At 41.5% G+C, this 27,008-nt stretch overlaps 1 protein-coding gene across 2 annotated transcripts in view; it reads right to left on the bottom strand.

Moving 5' to 3' along the window:
• DNAAF9 (dynein axonemal assembly factor 9) overlaps positions 1 to 27,008 on the bottom strand; it is a 153,371-nt gene that overhangs the window by 63,576 nt on the left and 62,787 nt on the right. For both annotated transcript variants that reach the window (XR_003682785.2, XM_024117123.2), the window contains exons 9-17: positions 22,712 to 22,767; positions 20,315 to 20,450; positions 14,618 to 14,699; positions 13,615 to 13,651; positions 7,416 to 7,503; positions 6,198 to 6,274; positions 4,198 to 4,242; positions 3,785 to 3,830; positions 153 to 264 (exon numbers count right to left, since the gene is read on the bottom strand). Coding sequence is in view for 1 of the 2 variants with exons in the window: in XM_024117123.2 (XP_023972891.1) it covers positions 153 to 264; positions 3,785 to 3,830; positions 4,198 to 4,242; positions 6,198 to 6,274; positions 7,416 to 7,503; positions 13,615 to 13,651; positions 14,618 to 14,699; positions 20,315 to 20,450; positions 22,712 to 22,767 (679 nt within the window). In the remaining variant the exon portion in view is untranslated. The remainder of the gene's footprint in view (positions 1 to 152; positions 265 to 3,784; positions 3,831 to 4,197; positions 4,243 to 6,197; positions 6,275 to 7,415; positions 7,504 to 13,614; positions 13,652 to 14,617; positions 14,700 to 20,314; positions 20,451 to 22,711; positions 22,768 to 27,008) is intronic.

Genomic DNA, 27,008 nt, shown 5'->3' on the forward strand with positions numbered 1-27,008 from the left:
AGCTCTTAAATTAGGATATATACTTTGTTTATTTTAAGTATTCTAATATTTTCACCAGTCTTTTGATTTAGTTTATGGTTTATTTTGCCAAAAATATATATATACATTTAAACAAGTTCAAGTTTTGCTTTCCAAAGATGACATACACTTACCCTTTTCTTTAACCAAGATCTGAGATGTCAAAAATGATTCTGAGAAGACCACAGATCCTAAGCACCCACTTCCTCCCAGCAAGTCAGGAATGTCATAGATGGTCATACAAGCCTGTATCAAATAAGAAACCAGAGTTAGTCCAGTTGTCAGTCCTAAACATACAGGGAAAGATCCACAAGAAACAGACCACAAAACACTAAGGCACATGGCAAAAGAATACTGGAGAATTTCTAAGGAAAACTCAAGTATAGCTTGAAATACATCTCAAACTGGGAGATGACCTCAGGATCACCCAGGCTTTTTGCTCCTTGGTCAGAGGCACACTTGGGCTAGATGAAGAATATCATTATGTTTCTGTAAATTCCCTCAAATTGCTTATCCTCCCTAAAAGGCAATGCAACAGCCTTCCTTCTTAACCATGACCAGTGTCACATCCCAGTGTGTCCACATGCTCATCCACTCCTTCTTTGGTTTGGGCTCGAGTTCTGAACAAATCTGGAAAGGGGGATACATGTCTTCATGGATATTTCTGGGTACCTGTCAAAACATGCAAATGCTCCTTTCAGTACCAAAAAATCAAAAGAAAGCTGTTTGAGCTTTAATGGCCAAGACAAATAAAAATACAGGCTTCAGTAGGCCAGAAAAAAACTAGAGCAACTCAGAGAAAGCTCCTAAATGGCTGGTAAGAAGGATATAATTTAGTTAAAAACCAGTGAAAATGAAATAATTCTGAGATGAATCTAGCAGAGGAAATGCAGAAATTGGTACAAGCCAGAGTTAGAGTTTGAGATGACCGTGAAGATCTGGTGAAGGACATAGGGTAAGCTGCACGATGAGCGCTCCCAGGTCCCTGCCCTTCCTGGCCTGACGATGCTGAATGGCCAGGTACAGAGCTCCTAAAGCTAGAGCTCATTTTCACACCTTGTTGTCCTCATATGGGATCCCTGCTCTACCCTCAGTACAGAGACAAAAGACCTAGGCCTCTTGAAGGGACTGCTAGATTCTCAAATAAAAATAGATGGCAGGGGACTTCCCTGGTGGTGCAGTGATTAAGAATCTGCCTGCAAGTGCAGGGGACACGGGTTCGATCCCTGGTCTGGGAAGATCCCACATGCTGCGGAGCAACTAAGCCCATGTGTCACAACTACTGAAGCCTGCGCGCCTAGAGCCTGAGCTCTGCAACAAGAGAAGCCACTGCAATGAGAAGCCCATGCAGCACCACAATGAAGAGTAGCCCCCGCTCTTCGCAACTAGAGAAAGCCCGTGCAGCAATGAAGACCCAACGCAGCCAAAAAGAAAGAAATAAAAAATAAATTTATAAAAAAGAAAAAAAAAAGATGGCAGAAGAGTTGAAAGGAAAAAAAACCATAGTTAAAGTCCTTAATCATCCATGTTGTCGTAATAAAGGAATGTACAAAAGTGACAGATAGGCTTTATATTTCAGTTAACTTTCTGATTAGGCATGACAACTGGAAGGTTTATCTAAATTTGTTTCAAAGAATTTTGAGTATCTGAAGACACAGAACCTTCCTGGGCTACATGGTTCCTCTTAAGTGACAATGATCAGTTAGGTTCCCAAATCAATTAGGAAGACAAATCCTGTGGTTTCCTAATCCCCCACTTCCCTATTTGGCCTCTGGTGTTGAGGAAGGGGAGAGAGGACATTAAAAAGAATACATGTAGTATTTTTTAGACACTTGCTGTGTACTTCCCACATGTGGCATGGGGAGAGAAAAAATATGAAGCATGGTTCCTATCTTCAGGAAACCTATAATGTATAGCTGGAGAGACAAGAGCATTCTTACATAGAAGTCATCATGTGACATATTACTATAGAATTACTCCCTAATTTATGTAATTTACTCCCTAATTATGTATTCCTATAGGAATACAGTACTTGTTGGGAGAAATCAGTAGGGTAGGCTTGGAGGAGGAGGCAGAACTTCATCTCTGCCTGGATGGGAGGATAGGATTTGGACAGAAAGCACCAACATCCTATCTTTTCTTTCCTATTTCATTAGCTGCTGCTGAATGTGTACTTAACACAGTAGTATGATTCTACTGGACTGCTAATCACCTACTCCAGTGCAAAGCAGCTTCCAGAGCACTGCACAAGAGTCTAAGAAGACAAGTCAGGGAAACTAAAGTCCAGCAAGGAGACAAAGTATTGTTACCTCAATATCAGAAAGTATTTCCCAGTGTCTTAATAATGTCACAAAAAAGTCTCCATCAGTTCTAAAAGAACATCACCACAAAATACTGACAGAGACAGGGAGCAGGTATGTTATAAGCACAGAAACTACTCACAACCTTAAAAAATTACCCATGTTGTACTACTCTCTGTAGATGAGATAACACTATGCTTGTCCCCTGGTGATGGCAGTGGGCATGCATTTGCACCAAGTCATCCACACCTGCCCACCCAGTTCCCTATGACCAAAAGCTCACTGAAATTAAGGTTCAGGCAGTAGCCACAGAATGGACTGAAGGTACAACTTGTACCCATATATACTACAACCAGAATCTTGGCTGGATGTCCACCATCCTCTTATACATTGCTTGCCAATTTTCTTCGTATCAGGATACACTGGGGTAAATAGAGGATTTGGATGTGGTTGGGAGCAACTGGTTTAGAAACCCTGGCTCCCCAAGACCATGCCAGCTCACCCCAGGGATGAATATTTCTGCATCTCTAAATCCATTCCCTTGGTCCATTAGTTCTGCCTTTAGCACGTAGGTCAGAAAGCTCTGCTCTCACTACCCCACTTCACAGGAGACTCAGGCCTGGTTTTTCTTTTTTATGTTAGTTTGTTTTTATTTTCATGAGCGGCTGTTAAATAAGGGCATAAGGACTTCCCTGGTGGGGCAGTGGTTAAGAATCTGCCTGCCAATGCAGGGGACACGGGTTCGAGCACTGGTCCAGGAAGATCCCACATGCCGCAGAGCAACTAAGCCCGTGTGCCACAACTACTGAGTCTATGCTCTAGAGCCCACGAGCCACAACTACTGAGACCGTGCGCCACAACTACTGAAGCCCGCGTGCCTAGAGCCCATGCTCCGCAACAAGAGAAGTCACCACAATGAGAAGCCTGTGCACCACAACGAAGAGCAGCTCCCGCTCGCCCCAACTAGAGAAAGCCCATGCGCAGCAACGAAGACCCAATGCAGCCATAAATAAATAAATAAATTTATTTATTAAAGAAAAAAAGGGCATCAACACAGGCCTTGGAACACAGAGAAGCCACTGAAAACTTGGTCTGTGTTGAGGTAGGCTTGTCATCAGCTCCCATTTCCGTGTGAGGTCAGAGAAACCTCAGCCACTTGGAGGAAGCCTTCCTAATCTCAGGAAGAGGTGTCTACCACTGCCACCCCCCCACCCCCCCAACTAAGACTCTGCAACCAAGGGGCACCTAGACATGGGAGTGTGGATGTGGTAAGCCTTGTACAGCTGCTGGATACCCTCAGAAAGCACAGGCTCACCACCACTGCAGCTGGAACAGTCCTGAAAGTAGACTAGTTTTCTCAGGTAAAGGGTGGGCTGCCTAAGACTCCCACCCACTCCTACCTCACCCCTTGTAGATGTCCTCTACAGGTCATTCCCTGCCAGCTGACCTGTAACAGCTCTGCTTACCGTCTTCACAAAGTATAAGCTATCTTCACTGTCCAGAGGCACAATTCTACAAGAGGAAATTGATGGGAGAGACATATATTAAATTTACAGTGTTCTCTTTTTTTCAACTTGTAAGCAACTCACACTCAGATCTCTCTCAGGGATTTTCAAAACACTGGGTTGCATGTATGCAGAATTCCACTTGGAGGGAACTAGGTCCACCCCCCAACCCACCCTAGTCTCTCAGTGGGAAGCATTCAGGGCAAAGGGTCTCAGCTGAGCACAGCCACCTCCAAGCCCAGCCCTGGAGTGATGCCACTGCCAGATGTAGAAGGGTGGAAAGATCATCCATGCCAGCATTTACAAGGTAGCTGCTCTTCTTTTTGCTCCTAAAACTTGCCCCCAGTGAGGACACACCATAAACATATACTTACCTTCCCTGATTATTCACAGCATGTATATGAAAAGCCATCTTGGAGCTGTAGACCCAAAACAAAATAAAACAAAAGTCAGTCTGCTTTTGTGACCACTGTGTTGGCATCCTCCCCAGACACCTGCCACTGCAGTGCACCTGTGCTGGGCTCTCACAGCCACCAGTGAGGTGTGTGTCATCCTTACCTGCCTTAGGGTATCATGCCATCAGCAAACATGGGGTCAGTGTCTGACTCCAGTCATGGCCCTGCCTCTGTGCAGATTCTCAGGGCTATCTTGACTCTTGGACAGAGCAGGAGAGAACTATGTGACTGCCATCCATGGCAGATTGAGAGTAAACCTCTACTTGCCCCAGGCCTCTGGCCCACAGCTTGACATATTCTCCTGCTCCTCCTCCTCTTCACCACCTTTGAAGTCAAGCTGCCATCCCTGCTCGGAGTCAGACTGCTACCCACAGTCAACTGCTATGTAATAATGGGCATGGTCAGGCCTTCAGAACTGAGGAATAACCAGAAAACCCTTTTGGCATCAACTCTTTTTGTAAAAGAAAGTTTCTAAATTGAATTAAGTTTAATTTTTTTGCCTTAACAAGTACTGGTCAGTCATATGCTAACTTCCCGTGTTCCTCTTGGGAGAAGATTTGCTAATTTGATGCAGTTTGAGGGAAGTGACCATGTGAAGAGAAGGAAGTGGGGCTCTTGGGTAGAGGACTGGCCCTGGAAGACTCTCCTCCTATTGCCTGGAATGTATTCTCTCCTTGTTCTTTCCTCCAGCCAGGGTGGTACACCCCATGCATAGGAGGCCATGGGATTGAGAGCGTGGCCTGCCCTAGAAAGGCAGAGTGAGCTAGGCAAGGCCCCGAGGACAGGAGGAATGGAATGACTTTGTCAGCCATGCCAATGGTAAGAGAGGAGAACCCACTGAGACAGCAACTACCATTCACTTGCCCAATCACTCTACAGGGCAGGAAGATGATGAAACAGATGCACAGAGAGCTCCCTATCTTGCCCAAGGTCACACAGCTGGAAAGCAAAGAAGCTTCCTTAAATTCAGGTCTGCCAGGAACAGACAGTGCAGGTCAGCACACAGCCTTAAGGGACCAAATTTCCTCTAGCCCTCCCCTCTCATGGTCAGAGCTACAAGATTCAGAAGACCCAGAAGAAAGGAAAAGAAACCTGAAGCAAGCCTACAGCTTTGCACCAAATCGTTCTGGCTCTTTCCTACACTCCTGGAGCTACAGCAATAGAAGTCTTCTTGTTAGATCATTAACTAACTTAGTTTTCCAAATGTTCCTTCTCACTACCCAGGGCTGCAGATGTTAAGAAAATGTGGGGTATGGAACTGAGGTACCACAGGGCACATCCCAGAAGTGTCCTTAAAGAAACTCTCTGATATTGGTGTCTTCTGTCTCCTTTGCAAAAAACCACCAGGTCATCCTCACATGGGACAGAAGGTTGAGTGGACTGGGTTCAAGAAGGTTTAGCTATGGACAAAGACTACACAGAGATCCACTGTGATATGCCAGGAGATGTGTGATGGGAAGACTGCCAGGAAGCCAAATTCCCAGACCTTCTAGACCCTGAGACATGGCCAGGCTCAGGGGTTTCTACCATCTGAGAGGCAGATGAGGCCCAGGGCAACTCTCTTCTAAGCAGTGACCATCTTCATGTGCCCAGGGCCCCTAATCCTAACAAACCTCACCACTCATGTCCACAGCTTCATCTTTCTAACCTCTGAACCTAGGTCTGTCAGTTCTAATACTGATCTGCCTCCCATTCCAGCCTCAGGCAGTGTGTCTGACTCTCAAACAGTTCCTCCATCCTTGGCTCCTTGGCCTCTCAAATAAAGTCCTGATCAGGAATGACTCTCCTTCACGTATCTTATTGATTTACTGGAACATTTCTCAAAGGGTAGACAGAATATGAAATACAAAGGAGAAAAGGGTTTTTAAAACACAAACATTAAAGAAAAGCTTTTATAGACAATATCAGCTATTGCTTACCGTAGGGCTGCCTTAAACTGCATCAACTCAAAGGAATTTAACCCAGATCCAAAGGTCTGCTCAGCTACCTCCTTGGCCTGTAAAATCAGTAACAAAACAGAGACAATTAGCTTTCACTGCAGGAAAGAATACACTTAGAAGGGCCCTTCTCACATATGGCCAGGAGAACACTTCCATCCCCTCTAAGTGACTACTTTGTATACATCAATAGATTAAAGTGAAAACATCTTGTTAGGGGAAACAGGAGCCTGCTTTCTTCGGGATGGGTACACATGAAAACACTTCATTCAGCAGGTGGGCATTGGAACCTGATCTGGTGATCTGTAACCAGCTGGGACAGTGCCATTGTGAGGCCTGGAAAAGCGCTTTCTCCTCCCCTCGAGAGATCACTGCCCTCAGTGTTTCTGCCCAGATGCTAAACACATTCAAATAACTATAAAGTTATAAAAAAATCAGTTGAAAAACAAAGGTGCAGAACTGATACTGAAGAATAACCTACTGTTTTGCATAAGCTTTCAGCTAAAGGGCTGAGAAATCCCAAGTACCGGGGGAATCAAGTTCAGTGAGGAGGGAAGATGGCAAGGAACTGGTGACAAGGAACTGGTAACTAGGCGATAGTCTCTTTGATATCAACACAACCTTTCCAATGTCAAACGGTTTGCTTCAGGAAAGGTCCTATTGGCCCTGGGAGGCATCAAGCCAACTCGTTCTCATCTGTCACTGGGTCAGATATAGAATCCAACTCAGCACAGCAGGTTAACCACAAAACAACAAGGAAGTAAATGGTCAGAGAAAGGGAACACATGTGCCTGTCTAGGAAAGACAAGTCAGAATTTCTAATCTTTAGTTAATTTTTTAAAACACAGAATTATAGGAAATCAAACTATGTAGCTCAAAATAAACTTATCTAACTTTATTAAAATTCACAGTACAACAATCTATATTTTTATTTTTTAACTTTTGAAAGCCTTTTAAAAAACTACTAAGTAAAACAATATACTACAGAATGATTTTTTTTTAACACAACCAGATATCTACAAAGAAGTGCTGATTAGCTGTCATTCATAAGACAAGCTCAGCATACTAAAGGCATCTCTTTGGTGCCCAAATTCACACACAAAATTAAGTACTATAAGGTGTCCAAATTAAAAACAGATTGATAAAAAGTTTCACATTAAAATAACTACTAAGGAAAGAGAAATGCGGTATTTAAATTACCTTTGTTAGACTGGAAGTTTTAGCATAACATGCAATGGCAGCCAAAACAGCTTCAATAACAGCAGCATATACCTGTGCCAAGAGCCTACTTTAAAAACAAAAAATAAGGGTTAACTACAGCATCACAAGGTTTCATCAGAAGCTGTGTGCACATAAATGACATTCTCTAAGAAACAGATTTTTAAACAGAATGAGAAAAGTATAACAGAACTTGATGATTTCTAGACCTTTTAAAAGCTATGTGCCCCATTCCAATTTTTACTTTGCTCTTGTTAAACCATGATAAGAACCACCTTTTCTTAATTCTGCTCAAAAGACCAACCCTCCCTGTTTGTGATCCAACAGAAGAAAACTGTGTAGACTCCCTGACCCTCTATGAGGACCCGAAAGGTATCATGACACAGACTTGCTGCTTTTCCAGGAACCAACCACAGCACACCTTCAAGTCGTCTCCTCCCCAGGCCTGCTAAGGGCTGGCTGCTACTGGAACCTCAGGGTGGGACCCCTCAGGGGGCAAAAGAGATTATCCAATTGAGGAGAAGACTCGCTCCACTTAAACGAAAATTTTTTTTTTAATTGGGGTACAGTTGCTTTACAATGTTCTGTTAGTTTCTGCTGTACAGTGAAGTGAATCAACTATACATATACATATATCCCCTCTTTTTTGGATTTCCTTCCCATTTAGGTCACCACAGAGCATTGAGTAGACTTCCCTGTGCTATACAGCAGGTTCTCATTAGTTATCTGTTTTGTTTCGTTTTTTAAAATTTTATTTATTTATTTTTGGCTGTGTTGGGCCTTTGTTGCTGCACACGGGCTTTCTCTAGTTGCGGCGAGTGGGGGCTACTCTTCGTTGCAGTGCGCGGGCTTCTCATTGTGGTGGCTTCTCTTGTTGCAGAGCATGGGCTCTAGGTGTGCAGGCTTCAGTAGTTGTGGCATGTGGGCTCATTAGTTGGGGCTCGCAAGCTCAGTAGTTGTGGCTCATGGGCTCTAGAGCACAGGCTCAGTAGTTGTGGCACATGGGCTTAGTTGCTCTGCAGCATGTGGGATCTTCCTGGACCAGGGCTTGAACCTGTGTCCCCTGCATTGGCAGGTGGATTCTTAACCACTGTGCCACCAGGGAAGCCCTAGTTATCTGTTTTAAACATATTAGTGTATATATGTCAATCCCAATCTACCAGTTCATCCCCCACCTTTGCCCCCCTCCCTGCCTTGGTGTCCATACGTTTGTTCTCTATGTCTGTGTCTCTTTTTCTGCCTTGCAAACAGGTTCATCTGTACCATTTTTCTAGATTCCACATACACGTGTTAATATATATTTGCTTTTCTCTTTCTGAGTTACTTCACTCTGTATGACAGTCTCTAAATGCAAATTAATAGCCAGAGACCACTTTCTAAATAGTTCACCTGATCTTGAGAATAGAGTATGCTTTTGAGGGGAAGCATCGCCTGCTCCTGCCCAACCTTGCGCTTCCTATCTGACTTCACACTTCCCAAAGACATAATAAGGTTTTTTTCTTGGGACTTCCCTAGTGGCGCAGTGGTTAAGAATCCGCCTGCCAATGCAGGGGACACGGGTTCGAGCCCTGGTCCGGGAAGATCTCACATGCAGTGAAGCAACTAAGCCCATGGGCCACAACTACTGATGCTGCACTCTAGAGCCCGCGAGCCACAACTACTGAGCCCGTGAGCCACAACTACTGAGCCTGAGTGCCACAACTACTGAGCCTGCGTGCCACAACTACTGAAGCCTGAGTGCCTAGAGCTTGTGCTCGGCAACAAGAGAAGCCACTGCAATAAGAAGCCCACACAACAGAGCGAAGAGTAGCCCCTGATCGCCACAACTATAGAAAGCTGGCGAGCAGCAACGAAGACCCAACACAGCCAAAAATAAATAATAAATAAATAAATTTATTTTAAAAAGGAAGGTTTTTTTCTTTGCCAGACAGGGAATGCCATGAAGATTCCTAGAAAATCCAAGTCTGGTTCCCTTTTGGGCAGGGTTTCTCAATCTCTGCATTTTGGGCCAGCTAATTCTTTGTTGAGAGGTCTTCCCTGTGCATTATAGGATGTTCAGAAGCATTCCTGGCCTCTCAGTAGTAACCTCAGTTGTGACAAGCAAAAATGTCTCCAGACACTGCCAAATATCCCTGGGGGTGGGGGGCTGGGGAGGGACTGGTGGGAGTGATGTGGTAGAACTGCCCTCGGTTGAGAACCATTGCCTTAGGGGAAGGAGACCCAGGGTCTTATTAGGATAATCACAGAGAGAAGGGGCTCATCCACAAGGCCTCAAAGGCAAGGGAGGTGTCTGGCAAGTAACTGCCTTATCTAAGAATATGTTTATTTTTAAGCCTGAGAATCTTCTAACAGGTAAAGGAAGGCGAAAGGAGTTTTGTAACAGGGAAGGGCAAATTCTGACTCCACGTTGGTCTGTTTCTTTTACTTTAACCTTTGCTTTTCATTGCTTTTGTTATTATTATAATCACTATCTATAGCTGTAAGCATACATAATGGCCTGCCATAGGGAACGCTGACCCTCTGCCTGACTGTTAAACTAAAAGGCCTTTGTTCAGTTCACAGAGAGACATTCTGACCCTGCCCACCTGTGAATGGCTGCAGAAAAGAAGAAATTAACACAACCCCTTCCCAGTGCAGGAGATATTCTGAAAGACAAATGGCCTTTTTACTTTACTTCTTCACCACCTCTCCCTCTCTGACTCTATAAAAGAAACTGGCATCCAAACCCCAGTAAGATGGTTTTTTGGCCACCTTCTTGGTCTGCCGAATAAAGTCTCTACTCCTTGCCTCAACACCTCGTCTCCCGATTTATTGGCCTGTTGTGCGGTGAGCAGAGCGAGCTTGGATTCGGCAACAGTTTGATAGCAGGAAGAACACAGAAATGATCTGGTCTAACACTCTCATCTTACAGAAGAAACAAGTAGGGCCTGTAGAGGAACTCAGGTCTGCTCTCAGCCTGGTGCCTTTCCATTGTGCCCCATCACACTGCCAACACCTTCAATTTCCTCCTTGGCTCTCACACCACACCTCTGCATTGCAGGTAAGAGATTTGAATAAGGTAAAAGAAAAAGAGAAACAACACATAACAAAATGACAGCTCCAAGGTTCAACATATCCTGAAGATTGCTGACCAGGCCATGGCAGAGGGGTATGTCCTGGTAGGAAAGTGCCCGGCAGGGACACTGCCAAAGAGCTTGGCCACTTCCAGGTATGACAAGAATCCTCCACATCTCAACACTAAGGGCAAAGATTTATAGAGGCCAAAGACATATAAAGATACCCTTACTCCCTCCCTCACCCAGCTTAATTCAAACATCACTCAGTTCAGGCCAACACTGGTTCAGGCCAACCCCCTGCTTGGCCTTGTCCTATACAGACCCTCAGGCAAGAGTTCAGTACAAAACTATCTGGCTTCTGACTCATAGAAAGGCCTGGACAGGAGGCCTGAGACCCATGATTAGGGAAGGGACTGCTCTATGCCTGGATGGTGCTGCTGTTGCCTTCAGTAGGACTCCATTAGGCCCCAATTCCACCAGCCCTGTGACTTAACAAGTCTCCTGATGTGGGCCCAAGCACCTCTCAACACCAGTCCCTGAAGTAGAGCACCAGTGACTTTGGTTTAAGCAAAATGTCTACGGGTCTAGAATGAGGATCCAGGTCAACGGCTAAGCACAGCTGGCATGGAAACACAAACAGGTACAAAGCAAGGCTATACATATCCACCAACACATGAGAATGTGGTTGACTTGCTGCTAACGTAAAGAAAATCCCCACAAAAAAATTGTATACACACTACAATTACAGCTACACAAAACCTGTATGTATAATTAAAAAAAAACAACAACAAAAAGGTACACATTAAGATACTAATGCGTGGGGCTTCCCTGGTGGCGCAGTGGTTAAGAATCCACCTGCCAATGCAGGGCACACAAGTTTAAGCCCTGGTCCACAGGGGACACGGGTTTGAGCCCTGGTCCAAGAAGGTCCCACATGTCGTGGAGCAACTAAGCCCATGTGCCACAACTACTGAAGCCTGCGTGCCTAGAGCCCATGCTCTGCAACAAGAGAAGCCACCGTAATGAGAAGCCTGCCCACTGCAATGAGGAGTAGCTCCCGCTCGCCGCAACTAAAGAAAGCCCGTGCGCAGCAACAAAGACCCAATGCAGCACTCAATCAATTAATCAATCAATATATTTAAAAAAAGAGATACTAACGTGTGGTGTCTAAGAAGAGGAATTATGGTTAATCTTATTTATTTTCCCTTATTTCTCAAATTTTCAAGTGTGATTATATTACTTTATATTTTTCCAACAAAGCCTTACGGGTTCTACCCTAGAGATTCTGATTCAGTAGTTCTGAGAACTACTACAGCCTGGGAAATGTATCTTTTTAAAAAGATCCTTAAATGTTTCTCTGTGGCCTGTCACTGTTAGCCTTTGGGAAGCACAGACCTAACTAGTTTATGCTAGGATATTTAATCAGGTAATAACAGAACTCTATTACCTTCATAATTCTGAAAGAAAATCCCTTTATGGAATTCAAAAATTCCTGCATTATTATGGATTGATTACATCCTCCCAAAATTCATATGGAATCCCTAATCCCCAATGTGACTATATTTGGAGATAGGGCCGGGCCTTTAAAAGGTAATTAAAGTTAAAGGAGGTAATAAAAGGTGGGCTCCTAATCCAGTAGGATTGGTGTCCTTATAAGAGGAAGAGACACCAGGGACTTCCCTGATGGTCCAGTGGTTAAGAATCCGTCTTGCAATGCAGGGGACACCGGTTCGATCCCTGGTCAGGGAACTAAGATCCCACATGCCATGGGGCAACTAAGCCCACGTGCCACAACTAGAGAGCCCATGTGCCACAACTAGAGAGAGAGAAGCCCACATGCCACAACTAGAGAGAAGCCCGTGCACCTCAACGAAAGATCCTATGCGCCAATGCAACTAAAAAATAAATAAAAAAAAAAAAAAAAAGGAAGAGGCACCAGAGATCTTTCTCTCTCTCTCCATGTAAGCACAGCACTAAGAAGGTGGTGGTCTGAAACTCAAGGAGAGAAGCCTCACCAGAAACCAACTCTGCTGGTACCTAGATCTTGGACTTCTAGTCCCCAGAATTGTGAGAAAATAAATTCTGTTGTTTAAGTCACCCAGTCTGTGGTAATTTGTTATGGTAGCCCAAGCAGACAAGCATTAATGAGTTTACTTCTTGTCTTTGGTTTCCTGCTATACTGGGGGTGGTGGGGGGTAAAAGTCAACACTAGGCCCTTTCTAGAGAGTTGCATGGCCTGAGTTGAGATCCTAGCTCTGTTCCATAAGTCTGAGTGTCAAATTCAGAGGAAACACCTCTCAGACAAGATGTGGTTTCACACAGGTTCTACCAATGGGTTTCAGGATGTTTTATTTTTTGGAAAGCCCCTATTACAAAATGCACTATATAGAAAATATATTAAGAAGCGTTATGCCATTTAAATGCATGGGTGTGCAGGCAGGAAGTCTCTGAGTCTGGAGAGAGGAGCAGATGGCAAACCTGGCAGAGTCGCTAGCCTAGACTTCAAGATGAAAGACAGGGGCTGGGACATTCTGGGAGACTACACAGCTCTATTTTACTTACTTATTTTACTTATTTATTTATTCATTTATTTGGCTGCATCAGGCCTTAGTTGCAGCAACGTGGACTCCAAAGAGCATGGCCTTGGTAGTTGTGCGGGCTCCGTTGCCCTGCAGCATGTAGGGATCTTAGTTCCACAACCAGGGATCGAACCCACGTCCTCTGCATTGGAAGGTAGATTCTTTTTTTTTTTTTTTTTTTTTTTTTGCAGTACACGGACCTCTCACTGTCGCGGCCTCTCCCGCTGCGGAGCACGGGCTCCAGACGCGCAGGCTCAGCGGCCATGGCTCACGGGTCTAGCCGCTCCGCGGCATGTGGGATCCTCCCAGACCGGGGCACGAACCCACGTCCCCTGCATCGGCAGGTGGACTCTCAACCACTGAGCCACCAGGGAAGCCCTGGAAGGCGGATTCTTAACCACTGGACCACCAGGAAAGTCCCTCTGCTCACCTCTTAAGCCAAATGTCCTACCCAATGCTGATCTCAAAAGGAGGTAGATGGAACAATCTCAACATCTGAGTAACTCAATGTGAGAAAGCAAAAATGTAATAGAAATGAAGACTTACATTTGTTCAGTTTTCTTGGGCAGCTTGTTGTCATCTCCTGTGAAAGAGGACCATGTATTAAGAATGTGACAAGATTACAGGAGATGCAAATACTTCATAAGGAGGCTAGAATTTCTTAATTTGAAGGAGATGTCAAGAACTACATTTTTTTCTTTTGAGTTAAATACTGTACAAGCACAAACAACAGTGAAACCTAGCTTCTGCCAGTATCCTCCCAGACCATCATCCCTGACACTGACCTTGACAACCAATCAGCATCACCACTAAACACCAGAGAAGACATGTGGAATCTTCAGCTCTGGAATGTTTTTGCTTTTATTTTTAAACTTTTAAATTAGGAGGTATAAGTAAGCAGGCTCAGTTCTGCCTCTTTCTTCATCTCCTTAATTATCCAACCCAAGTCATGCTTCTTTCAGAGTTTCCTGGCTTATATAACAATGCTCAGGAGAAAACCTGGTTTCTGATGTACTCTCCTCTGTGGAACAGTGCTGGGACCCTCATTCATTCAAGAGTTCTTTTGTGTGTCTCTTTGGATGTCTGCAGCTTCTGGTTACCCCAGCAAAAAGGATAGCCTCAGTCAGACTAGCCTTTCTGAATGGCTCCTCAGCATGGAGCACTTACTCCTGTCAATGTTCCCAGCTTATGGGTACCCTTCTACCATGGCTCTTCCTCACCTTCCTCACTAGAACAATAGGCACCTGGCTGAGTCATCCAAACTCCCACTGCAGCCCATATCTCCTCCTGCTATCTCCAACTACAGCTGACTCATCTTGGCCTTCCCTCTGATACCAAGCACTTGGTCTCACACATGGATTGGACCTAATATATATTGAGCTGATAATTATTCCTCCTGAAATACACTCTGTGAGAAATGTGTTAGGCACATCAACAAGGCTACAAAATGAGTTTCTGAGGAAAGTAGTAAATCTCAAGTCCACTTCTAGTTCATGGGAGAAACTTTTCATTAAGTAAGTTGATGAGATGACAACTTACATGGACTTACCCAAGTAAGGAACATGAGTAGCTCCAAAAAAGTATGTTCTTGAACAAGCAAGGGGTCCCTTTGGTGAAACACACTGTACTACCTGGATGTCAGAAAAAAAAAAAGTAAAAAAGGAGCAGGGACTTAAGTGTGTACTGTTAGAGAAACAAAAAGTATATAGTTAATAGAAATCCATTTTATTTTACCAACAGTTGATTTATTATTTTTTAAACGCACAGGGGAAAAGGTCACCTTTAATTGTTGTTTTTCCAAAGGTATCTTGTGTGTGTTTTATAACTTTGGCTACATTGTGAGGCTGCTGCTAGGTCAGCCCAGGACGCTAAAGAATTAACAACTTAGAAAGAAAAGAAGACACAATGTGCTTGGGTTTTGACTGTCATTAATGTTTAGTGCAGAACTTTCACAGTTTGGACCTTGGCTGACATGATATGCAGATGTGGGAAGGCAGCTACAAATTCAGGAAAGGAGGTGATACCCAGGTCCCCACCTTCACTTGTATTTCATCTCTGTACATAGGCCATCGAGAAAAGAAAATAAGTTCTCTAGATTTTTAAATTCTTATTTTTCTTCCCTGCTTAGTTGTTCATTTATACAGATGGAAATGGATGTCCTTTTTTCTTTTGAAAATCCAACAATCTCATCAGGGTTCCTAGGATAGTAGGTGCAAAATGCAAAAATGCTACCACAAGAAATAGAGGAAAGGAAATTAGCACAGTATCTTATTTTTTTTTTAATTAATTAATTAATTAATTTTTTTATGGGTGCGTTGGGTCTTTTTTTCTGTGCAAGGGCTTTCTCTAGTTGCGGTGAGCGGGGGCTACTCTTTATGAGGTGTGCAGGTTTCTCATTGCGGTGGCTTCTCCTGTTGCACAGCACTGGCTCTAGGTGTGCAGGCTTCAGTAGCTGTGGCTCACGGGCTCTAGAGCGCAGGCTCAGTAGTTGTGGCACATGGGCTTAGTTGCTCCGTGGTATGTGGGATCTTCCTGGACCAGGGCTCAAACCCGTGTCCCCTGCATTGTCAGGCAGACTCTCAAGCACTGTGCCATTAGGGAAGCCCAGCACAGTATCTTAAAAACAGCTAAATATGACAGAAATATTCATTCCTTCTATTTTACTCCATTAAGGAAGTCACAAGAGAATATATGGCATTTTTCTGTAATCCAAGTTATAGATTTGAAATAAAAATTTAATTCTGACTAATCTAAACTATACCATCGTGAATATGATCAATACTGCCATGATCCTAAATGAAAAATCATGTACATAATTCTAATTGTTAGTTAATAGGCTTATTTCCTCAAAACATGTTCCTTGGATTTCCAAATTTTCCCTAACTAAAGGTTTTTTTTTAAGGTGCCATGTATTTCAAACCTGCTTCCTTAGATGAGGTCACAAATTTATGTAAGCCTATATTAACATCTTTAGATGCAACTGACAAGGAATTAATCTCCAAAATATACAAACAGCTCATACAGCTCAATATCAAAAAAAAACAAACAATATAATCCAAAAATAGGCAGAAGACCTAAATAGACATTTCTTCAAAGAAGACATACAGATGGCCAAAGGGCACATGAAAAGATGCTCAACATCACTAATTATTAGAGAAATGTAAATCAAAACTACAATGAGGCATCATCTCACACCAGTCAGAATGGCATCATCAAAAAGTCTACAAATGGGGCTTCCCTGGTAGAGCAGTGGTTGAGAGTCTGCCTGCCGATGCAGGGGATACGGGTTCGTGCCCCGGTCCGGGAAGATCCCACATGCCGCGGAGCGGCTGGGCCCGTGAGCCATGGCCGCTGAGCCTGCGTGTCTGGAGCCTGTGCTCCGCAAAGGGAGAGTCCACAACAGTGAGAGGCCCACGTACAGCAAAAACAAAACAAAACAAACAAAAAAAACAACTAGAAAAAAAAAAGTCTACAAAAAATAAATACTGGAGAGGGTGTGGAGAAAAGGGAACCCTCCTACACTGTTGGTGGGAATGTAAATTGGTGCAGCCACTATGGAAAACAGTATGGAGGTTCCCCAAAAAACTAACTATGGAAAACAGCATGGAGGTTCCCCAAAAAACTAAAAATAGAGCTAGCATGTGATCCAGGAATCCTACCCCTGGGCACATATTGGAGAAAACCAAAATTTGAAAAGATACAATGCACCCCAGTGTTCATTGCAGCACTATTTACAGTAGCCAAGACATGGAAACAACCTAAATGTCCATCAACAGATGAATGGACAAAGAAGATGTGGTATATATATACAGTGGAATACGACTCAGCCAAAAAAAGGATGAAATAATGCCATTTGCAGCAACATGGGTGGACCTAGAAATTATCATACTAAGTGAAGTAAGCCAGAGAGAGAGATAAATACATATGATATTATATGTGGAATCTAAAAAAAAAAAATACAAATCAATTTATTTCCAAAACAGAAAGAGACTCACAGGCATAGAAAACAAATTCATGGTTATCAAAGGGAAAACGGCAGTGAGGGGAGGGATAAATTAGGAGGCTGGGATTAACATATACACACTACTATATATAAAACAGATAATCAACAAGGACCTACTGTACAGAACAGGGAACTATACTCAATATTTTGTAATAACCTATAAGGGAAAAGAATCTGAAGAATATGTATGTGTGTGTGTGTGTGTGTGTGTGTGTATACACATACACACATATATATGTATAACTGAATCACTGTGCTATACACCTGAAACTAACACAATATTATAAATCGACTATACTTCAAAAAAAAATGTTCTTGACATTTACATTAAAAAGGAAATTGGGGGCTTCCCTGGTGGCGCAGTGATTGAGAATCTGCCTGCCGATGCAGGGGACGCGGGTTCGTGCCCCAGTCCGGGAGGATCCCACATGTTGCGGAGTGGCTGGGCCCGTGAGCCATGGCCGCTGGGCCTGTGCGTCTGGAGCCTGTGCTCCGCAATGGGAGAGGCCACAACAGTGAAAGGCCCGCGTACCACAAAAAAAAAAAAAAAAAAAAAAGGAAATTGGTACAACAGAATTTGCATGTGTAATGTAAAACTGCTCAGATAATCTGGATTTTCAGATTTAATATCACCTATTATTTTGTAAATTATTCACAAATGGCACAGGAAGGGAAAAGATAAGTATGTCACCTTGAAACAGAGCTGAATGAAAGTTCATAACTAGGGCCCCCACCACCCCAGGACCAGGTCTCAGTAAGTTCCTTGACTTCATTAGGTTTTCATGTTTGTAAAACAAAGAACCTCAATTATTACAGAAAGTTGTATAAATAACCTGCTACATTTTTGTTTTGGTAATAGACTATTTTTTTTTAGAGCAGTTTTAGGTTTACAGAAAGACTGATCCGAAAGCACAGAGAGTTCCCACATTATCTCCTATCCTTCCCTCTGCCTACACAATTTCCCCTATTATTTGTCTTGTAATATTATATTTGTTACAACTGATGAACTAATATTGATAAATTATTATTAACTAGAGTCCACAGTTTACATTAGGGTTCACTCTTTGTATTGTACATTCTATGGGTTTTGACAAATGTATAATGACATGTGCCCATCATGACACTATCATACAGAATAGTTTCACTTCCCTAAAAATACACTATGATCCATCTATTCTCCCTTCCTCCCAAACTCCAGGCAACAACTGATCTTTTTACTGTCTCCATGTTTTTTGTTTTTTTTTTTTTGGCTGCACTGCATGGCTTGTGGGATCTTAGTTCCCCTGACCAGGGATTGAACCCAGGCCCTCGGCAGTGAGAGTGGCAGTGAGAGCGTGGAATCCTTAACCACTGGACCGCCAGGGAATTCCCTTTACTGTCTCCACTGTTGTACCTTTTCCAGAATGTCATATAGTGGGAGTCATATACTATGTAGCCATTAAAGATTGGCTTCTTTAACTTAGCAATATGCATTTTAGGTTCCTCCATGTCTTTTTGTGGCTTGATAGCTCTTTTTATCACTGAAACACAGTCCACTGTACGGATGTACCACAGTTAATTTATCCAGTCACCTGCTGAAGGACATCTTGGCTGCTTCCAAGTTTCCAAGTTTTGGCAATTATGAAAAGTGATGTTATAAGAAAAAATTCCTTGTGTAGGTTTTTGTGTGGACCTAAGTTTTCAGCTCATTTGGGTAAATACCAAAGAGCATGACTGATGCTAAAAGTATGTTTAGTTTTGCAAGAAACTGCCAAACTGTCTTCCAAAGTGGCTGTACCATTTTGCATTCCCACCAGTAAGGAATGGGAGTTCCTGTTGTTTCACATCCTGTTCCACATTTGGTGTTATCAGTGTTTTGGATTTCAGCCATTCTGACAAGCGTGTAGTGGTTTCTCTTTGTTGTTTTAATTTGCAGTTCCCTGATGAGGAATGATGTTGAGCATCTTTTCATATGCTTATGTGCCATCTGTATATCTTCTTTGGTGAGGTGTCTGTAACTCCCAAACTGTCTTCCAAAGTGGCTGTACCATTTTGCATTCCCACCAGTAATGAATGAGAGTTTCTGTTGCTCCACATTTGGTGTTGTCAGTGTTTCAGCCATTCTAATGTGTGTAATGGATGGCTAAATTATTGCTCCAAACATTTCACAGCACCATCCTCACTGACTCTTCTACTAGTCTGTGAGATCCTTCGAGGCAAAGACTATTACTATATTTTCCCTGCACCTAGCACAGTGAGTTAATGACTGAAAGCCCTTTGGCTTTGGAGTCATACAGACCTAAAAACAGAAACTGGCTAAGTCATCCACAATGTGGGTGTGCACTGGGGTTGGTTTCTTTTTTTTGCAATTTTTTTTGAGATAAAATTCACTATTTTAAAGTATACAAAAAAAATGTACTGGTTTTATCATTGTGTTCTTTTGTCCTCCTTATTGTTTCAAGATTCCTTCTTTTTTTTTTTTTATCATTTCTTCTTTGTTTTGACCAAACTTCCTTTAGTCATTCTTTTAGGGTAGGTCTGCTGGCAACAAATTCTCTTAGTTTTCTTTCATCTGAGCATGTCTTGATTCCCCCTTCATTACTGAAGGAGGTTTTCACTGGATATAGATTTCTAGATGATAGTTCTCTTTTAACACTTGAAATGTAACAGTCAAGACATAACAAACTTAGGCTTGGAATGACTGTCTATTTCCAAGTTAATTTAAAATTCTTATTCTACTGTTGATACTACTTGGATAACTGAAAGTTTGGTTCGTGAAAGTATTTTTTTAACCTTTTCCCTTCAAATATTTAAAAATTAAATATGATACTTTCAAATCATATCTAGTACTTATATAAAAATACACAGTCGGGCTTCCCTGGTGGCGCAGTGGTTGAGAGTCCGCCTGCCGATGCAGGGGACGCGGGTTCGTGCTGCGGTCCGGGAAGATCCCACATGCCACGGAGTGGCTAGACCCGTGAGCCATGGCCACTGAGCCTGCGCGTCCGGAGCCTGTGCTCCGCAACGGGAGGGGCCCCAACAGGGAGGGGCCCGTGTACCGCAAAAAAAAAAAAAAAAAAAAAAAAAAAAAAAAAAATATATATATATATATATACAGTCAGTTTTTAATCACTTTTCACACCAAAACAACTTCAAGTTCAAGGTTAAATCAATACACTAGTTGGAAAGGTTCCATTTATCCAGCTTCCCTCCTCCCTATTTGATAATAAAACCAATTAAGCACCAGGTAGTCAAGCCACTCACCATATGTTTGGCAAAGCTCCCGCTGTGACCAGTGCTGCGTACCAGGTGCCCTTCAGAAGGGAAGTTAAAGTTGCCAGCATTCAGGTTTTCTCGTGTGGAATGATTACCAAAGAGAACAAATGGCTGCCTATTAGGGCTAGAGTGGCAAATCAAAAACATGTGATTAGTGAAGAGATTACTGGCTAGGGAAACTTCCAAATGAGTGAGTTCTTGGGCTTCTCTGACTGTCATCCTGCAGTTTGAGCAAGGTGATTAGTACAGTCCACCTAATGCTCCCTGCTGGTTGGGAAGAGATACCAGATTATCTTTGACTCCTCCTACTGACCCACAGGGACATAACTAAACCCAAGCCATGTTTCTATTTTTAGCTTGTCCAGCTGCTTAAGGAGAAAGTTCTGTAAGTTTGCTGTCCATGATGCAGAGATGGAGCAAAATCCCAGTTTTATACAATAGCATTTTGATAGAAATATACATTTTCAAGAATGATAGCAGCTGTGATACTCACACTGTAGACTAACAATAGAGCTGTTAACCATTCCCAAGTAGCTTTAGGAGGGAAGGAGGAAAGTAGGGTTGCAAATGTTCTCACCACCACACCTACCTGTCCCTGCACGCATCCCTCTCTTCCCTCTTTCCTCTTGGCTGCAAAGCTTCCTCATAGTTTCCCTACTTTCCACTCTGCTTCCACTCTGCCCTCCTATAATCCATCCTCCACATTGCAGAGAGGATAATCTTTTAAACATGCAAAGCCTTTATTTTCAGGAGAAGGGCTGAAATCTTTCACATGGCCAACAAAGACTAACATGGTCTGGCCTGGCCAACTTCTTTAGCTCCATATAAGGCCACTCTCTCCCAACTTCCACACTCCAGCCAAACTCATCTTCTTTTATGTTCCTCAACACACATTTCTTTTATGTTCCTTACGTTCTCATCTCAGGACTACTGCTTTTGTCCCTTAATTATCTTTAGTCATCATTCACATCTCATCTTCCCCCAGAGGTCAGCTCTCCAGTGTGGTCTTCACAGTACCATGTTCTTTTCTCCTTCAAGGCATCAATCAGAGTTTGCAATTATATATTTCTTTGTGAGGTTGCTTGATTAATGTCTTATTTCTCCACCACACTATTCACTCCATGAGGGCAGAGACTGTGTCTGGTTTATTTTTAAATCATGTATCCCTTGCTTAGTATGTCATACCTATTTGTCAACAAATAGTCAATGACTAAAGGATATTTTAAAAAGATAGTTTCTGCTATGGATTGAATGTTGTGTTCTCCCAAAATTCAACATGTTAAAATCCTAACCCCCAAAGTGATGGTATTAGGAGGTAGTGATTTGGGGAGGTGATTAGGTCATAAGGATAGAGCCTTCATGAATAGGATTATAAAAGAAACGCTTATAAAAGAGGTTCCAGAGAGATCCCCCTTGCCCCTCCTGCTATGTGAGGTTAGAGTGAAATGACACCCATCTATGAGAAAGTGGGCCCTCACCAGACACCAAATCTGTCAGTGCCATGATCCTGGACTTCCCAGTCTCCAGAACTGTAATGGAGAAATAAATGTTTGTTGTTTATAAGCTACCCAGTCTATGGTATTTTTGTCACAGGAGCTAAAACAGACTAAGACAGCTTTCTTTATCCCATACCCTTTCCTTAAATTGCCCTTAGAGTATGTCATGTGGAAAATCCTTTGTATTTCTTCTCATTGTTCTTAAACATACTTCCTTAAGCTTCAGGCAAACTGGGGCTCTTAAAAGTAAAAATGACTCTGATTCTATTCTTATGCTTAATTCAAGTTAAGTGAGACTCTGTGCAGAAAAAGATGACTCTGAGTCCCAGCCAGGGTAGTCTGTCTCATTACCAGATTGGACTGCAATTGGGGAAGAAAAGAAAGGAAAGACCTACTCTCATTTATCCATCAGAGGAACTATCCCCTGCTGGGCCCTCCTAATTATCATGGCAAGAGAGGTACTGAAGGAAACACTTCAAGAAAACAAATGCAGCAACCCTCAATGCTCCCATGTCTTCCTGGGGCTGGACCTTTATGCCCAATCGCTTTTACTCCCCAACAAGTCACTGTTGATCACTGCCCAGCCCTTGGACACTCTGCTTCCTCTAGCTTTGCTGGGTTACAGATGGAATAAAAAATTCCTTTCTTTAGATTTTAGCAAATTACAGTGTTTTAAAAGCCACCTTAATATAAAACTGTTTTTAATACAAAAATACAAAAGCAGTGAAACAGACAATTTTATAGAGTATGGACTTCTTACTCTGTGATGACTAAAGTCAACCCATATTTTCCTGACTCCAGCTTCCGTACTTAGACTCTCCCCCATTTCCACCCCCTTGTCAACCGCATTTTCTCTATTACCATTCAATTTCTTTCCCAAGAATCTTACCTATTTTCAGTTATATGACTGGAAATCATTCCATGACTAAAGTAACTTCTGAATGGCTAAAAAAGAAGCCAACATTATATATATTAAGATCACAATTTTATAAAACAATCACAAACCCCTCATATATGCATGTATGTATGTATATAATGTGTGTGTGCATGTGTGTGTGTGTGAGAGAGAGAGAAAGAGAGAGATAAAGAGGGAGAGATGCATGTTTATAGATTGTGGGAGGACATATGTGGTGGATAACAACATGAATTTTGGGGATAGAAAGCAAACAAACAACAATTAGCAAAGAAAAAAAAGACAAAAGGCTGCAAAAGAAAAAGAAAGGAAAAGGAAGGTAAAGAAAAATCCTTGTCCAATTTTACAGTTTTTAACTACTGAAAGGAAATTGGACAAACCACCATCTGTGTTCTAAGTTACTAACCATATAGGAATCTTATTCTTCTATTAAATTTTTTCTACATTTCCAATAATTAAAATTATGTTAATTTTATAAATTATAATATATATTAATTCTAATATACTAATTTGAAATGAGTAATGAGGGAGAATCCAAGGGACTTAGAAGTACTGACAGAAGTTTCCCAGGAAACCACAGAAGTACTTCTCAGCTTTGATGTACATAGTGCTAAGCTAAACACTAATCAAACATTGATACGCAGGGTCTTTGTCAAGAGTTCAAAACTTCAAAAGGCAATTCTAATCCCCTTAAATAATACTGATTGTTTTTCCCCCCGATTAAATAAATAGTATATGCTTATTTTAGAATACAATAAAAACCACCTACAATCTCTAAGAACTATTAACGTTCTGGTACATTTTCTTCAAATCTTTCTTCTACGGTATATTCATAGAATATATATAGATTGTACAAAAGTTTATTAAATAGTCCTTTATTCTTGGAAATTTATATTGCTACTCATATCATAAATAATACTGTAATGAATAACTTTTCATAAACTTTATCTACAGTTCTGATTATTTCCTTAAGGCAAATCTGGAAATGAAATTATAGGGTAAGAAGGCAAAACTATATTGCCAAATTGTTTTTCAAAAAAGTCTGATCAATGTACACTTCCACTTACAATATCTGAGTGTGCCTATCTCAGGGTAAGCACTGTCCAATAAATGTCCTTTTAAAAATATATCTGTCAAGTTGACAAACGAAAAATGGTACCTCGTTGTTGTTTTATTTTATACCCCCCTTTGATTTTTAATGAAGTAGAATATTTCAGATATGTTCAATGGCCATATGGACTTCCCTTTGGTAATTAACTGTTTATTTACATCCTCTGTATGTTTATCAACTGGAGTTTCGGAGTTTGTCTTACTGATTTGTAAAAACTCTTTATATATTAAAGGAATAATAGCTAAAGTTTATTGAGGGTTTACCATGTGAACTGTGACAGGCATTTAAATGTATTATCTCAAGTACAGTTGACCCTTGAACAACAAAAGTTTGAACTGCACAGGTCCACTTATATGTGGATCTTTTAAAATAGTAAATACCACAGTAATATATGACAGGCAGTTGGCTGAATCTGTGAATGTGCAACCGCGATGCCAAGGAACCGCAAATATGGAAGGACTGCGTATAAGGAGGCGTTGTGTACACAAAGGGCTGGCTATAAGTTAAATGCAGATTGTCGACTGTGTGGAGGGTCTGGAGGGTCTGGGTCCCTAATGCCAGTGCTGTTCAAGGGTCAACTGTAATCCTAGTAACAACCTATGCAGTTCATTCTATCATGATCCCCTCTTTACAGATGAGTTGGCTAATTTAATTAACTTGTCCTAAGTCACAGAGCTAGTGAGCTGCATAGTCAAGATTCTAACTGGATTTGGGAAAAAAAGATAAAGTTAGATCCATATCTCACATCATATCCATATCTCACATCATATACACGAAAAATCCCAAGTGAATTACGGATCTAAATTGAAAAAATTAAACCATACAAGTACTAAAAGGGTAAATTCCTCTTTAACCTTAGATTTATAAGCCTTTCTGTATATGACTCAAAATCCAGAGGCAATAAAAGAAAATATTAATAAATTTATATAAAGATAAAAAGTTTGCATGGCAAAAAACCACCATAAACAAAGCAACTGATAAATAAGGAAGAAATATTTGGAATATATATCACAGACAAAAAGGTAATAGACTAAATATATAAAGAACTCGTAAAAAACAAGGGACAAAAGACCTAAAACCTGTGCTCTACAGCTCAGTTAATAATACTGTACCAATATTAAAATGGGAAAAAGACATGAAAATAAAATATAAAATGGCCTTCAAACATATGAAAAAGTGTTCAAGCTTAGTCATAATTAGAAAAACACAAACTAAAATAATACCAAGATACCATTTCTCATCGATGAGACTGTCAAAAATTAAAAAGTATGACAACACATTCTATTGGTGAGGCTGTGGTAAAACAGGCACTCTCATATGTTGCTAGTGGGAATGCAAATCAGTACAACCTTTCTGAAGGGAAATTTGGCAATAGCTAACACAACTACATATGCACTTACCTTTTGACCCAGCAATCCCATTACTAGGTATACAAACCTCCAACAATATGAAAATACATAAGCACAGAGTTATTTACTATGGCATTGTTTGCAATGGCAAAATACTGAAAATAACCTAAATACACATACATAAGACAGGCGTTAATCTGCAAATAACTTATCGTTGGCCCTCTGCATTCGTGGCTCCTCTGCATCCATGAATTCAACCAATCTTGTACTGTGTAGTACTGTAGTATTTACTACTGAAAAATACGCAAGTGGACCCAGGTAGTTCAAGCCTGCGTTGTTCAAGGGTCAACTGTACTATGAATTATAATAAAGAATGAACTGACCTAGAGAGAATTCCAGGATAGTGAAAAGAGCAAAGTGGAAATGACTACATATGGTATGCTGCTCTTCAATGAAAGAAAGGATATAAGAAAATACCTATGTATCTGATCATTTGTGCAAAAGAGACAGAAAAGATAAACCAGAAACTGAAGACATTTGTTACCTACTGGTAATGGAATGGGTGGAAAAAGGGTGGGAAGAAAGTGGGAATCATAACATGGTAGTAAGAACCCAGGAGTGACATGTCACTGAGTATATCTTTTTGAATATTTTTTACTCTTAGAATCAGTAATAAGAAAAAAAGAATTAAAAAGAAAAACAAACTGAAATGGGCATCAGTGAGAGGTGGGACAACTTCAAGTGGCCTAATATAGAGGTAATTGGAGTCTCTGAAGGAAAAGAGGACAGAAAAAATAATGGCCAAAACTTTCCAAACTTGATTAAACTAAAAATCCAGATCCAAAAGGCTCAACAAAACCCAAGCATAGGAAATATGATCAAAATACCATAATCAAATTACTCAAAACCAGTAATGAAAAGAGAAAATCATAAAAGCTACCAGAGGGAAAAATGACAAGTTATGTACAGAAGAACAAAGATAAAGATGAAAGACTTCTCATCAGAAATAATGCAAGTGAGAAAGAGTGGAACAACATCTTTCAGGTACTGTAAGGAAATAACTGTCAACCTAGAATTCTATACATGGCAAAAATACTTTCAAAAATGAAAGTGAGGGATTTCCTTGGTGACATAGTGGTTAAGAATCTGCCTGCAAATGCAGGGGACACAGGTTCAAACCCTGGTCCAGCAAGATCCCACATGCCGCGGAGCAACTAAGTCCATGCGCCACAACTACTGAGCCTGCGCTCTAGAGACCGTGAGCCACAACTACTGAGGCCCAAGTGCCTAGAGCCCATGCTCCACGACAAGAGAAGCCACCGCAATAAGAAGCCCGCATACCGCAACGAAGAGTAGCCCCCACTCGCCACAACTAGAGAAAGCCCGCGTGCAGCAAATGAAGACTCAACGCAGCCAAAAATAAATAAATAATTAATTTTTTAAAAATGAAAGTGAAATAAAAATTTTTTTCAGACATACAAAAGCTGGAAGAATTAATCATCAGAAGATTCAAACTACAAAAAATGTTAAATGATATCCTTCGGGGAGAAGGAAATCATACCAAATGGATATCTGTGTCTACACAAAGAAATGAACAGCACCAGAAATTTTAACTACATGGGGAGATATGTAAGATTTTTTAATTATTTAAATCTTTAAAAAATATTTTTAAAGATTTTTAAAAGACAATTGACTGTTTAAACAAAAATAACCCCAATATATTGTGGGGTTTATAACATAATGTAAAAGTAAAATGCACAGCAACAAAGACCAACTCCAGTTCCAAAGGTCAGGAGTAGGGCCTGTCCTGGGT

The sequence above is a fragment of the Physeter macrocephalus genome, chromosome 14 (assembly GCF_002837175.3).
Source record: "Physeter macrocephalus isolate SW-GA chromosome 14, ASM283717v5, whole genome shotgun sequence".
In the NCBI taxonomy this organism is placed as follows: domain Eukaryota; kingdom Metazoa; phylum Chordata; class Mammalia; order Artiodactyla; family Physeteridae; genus Physeter; species Physeter macrocephalus.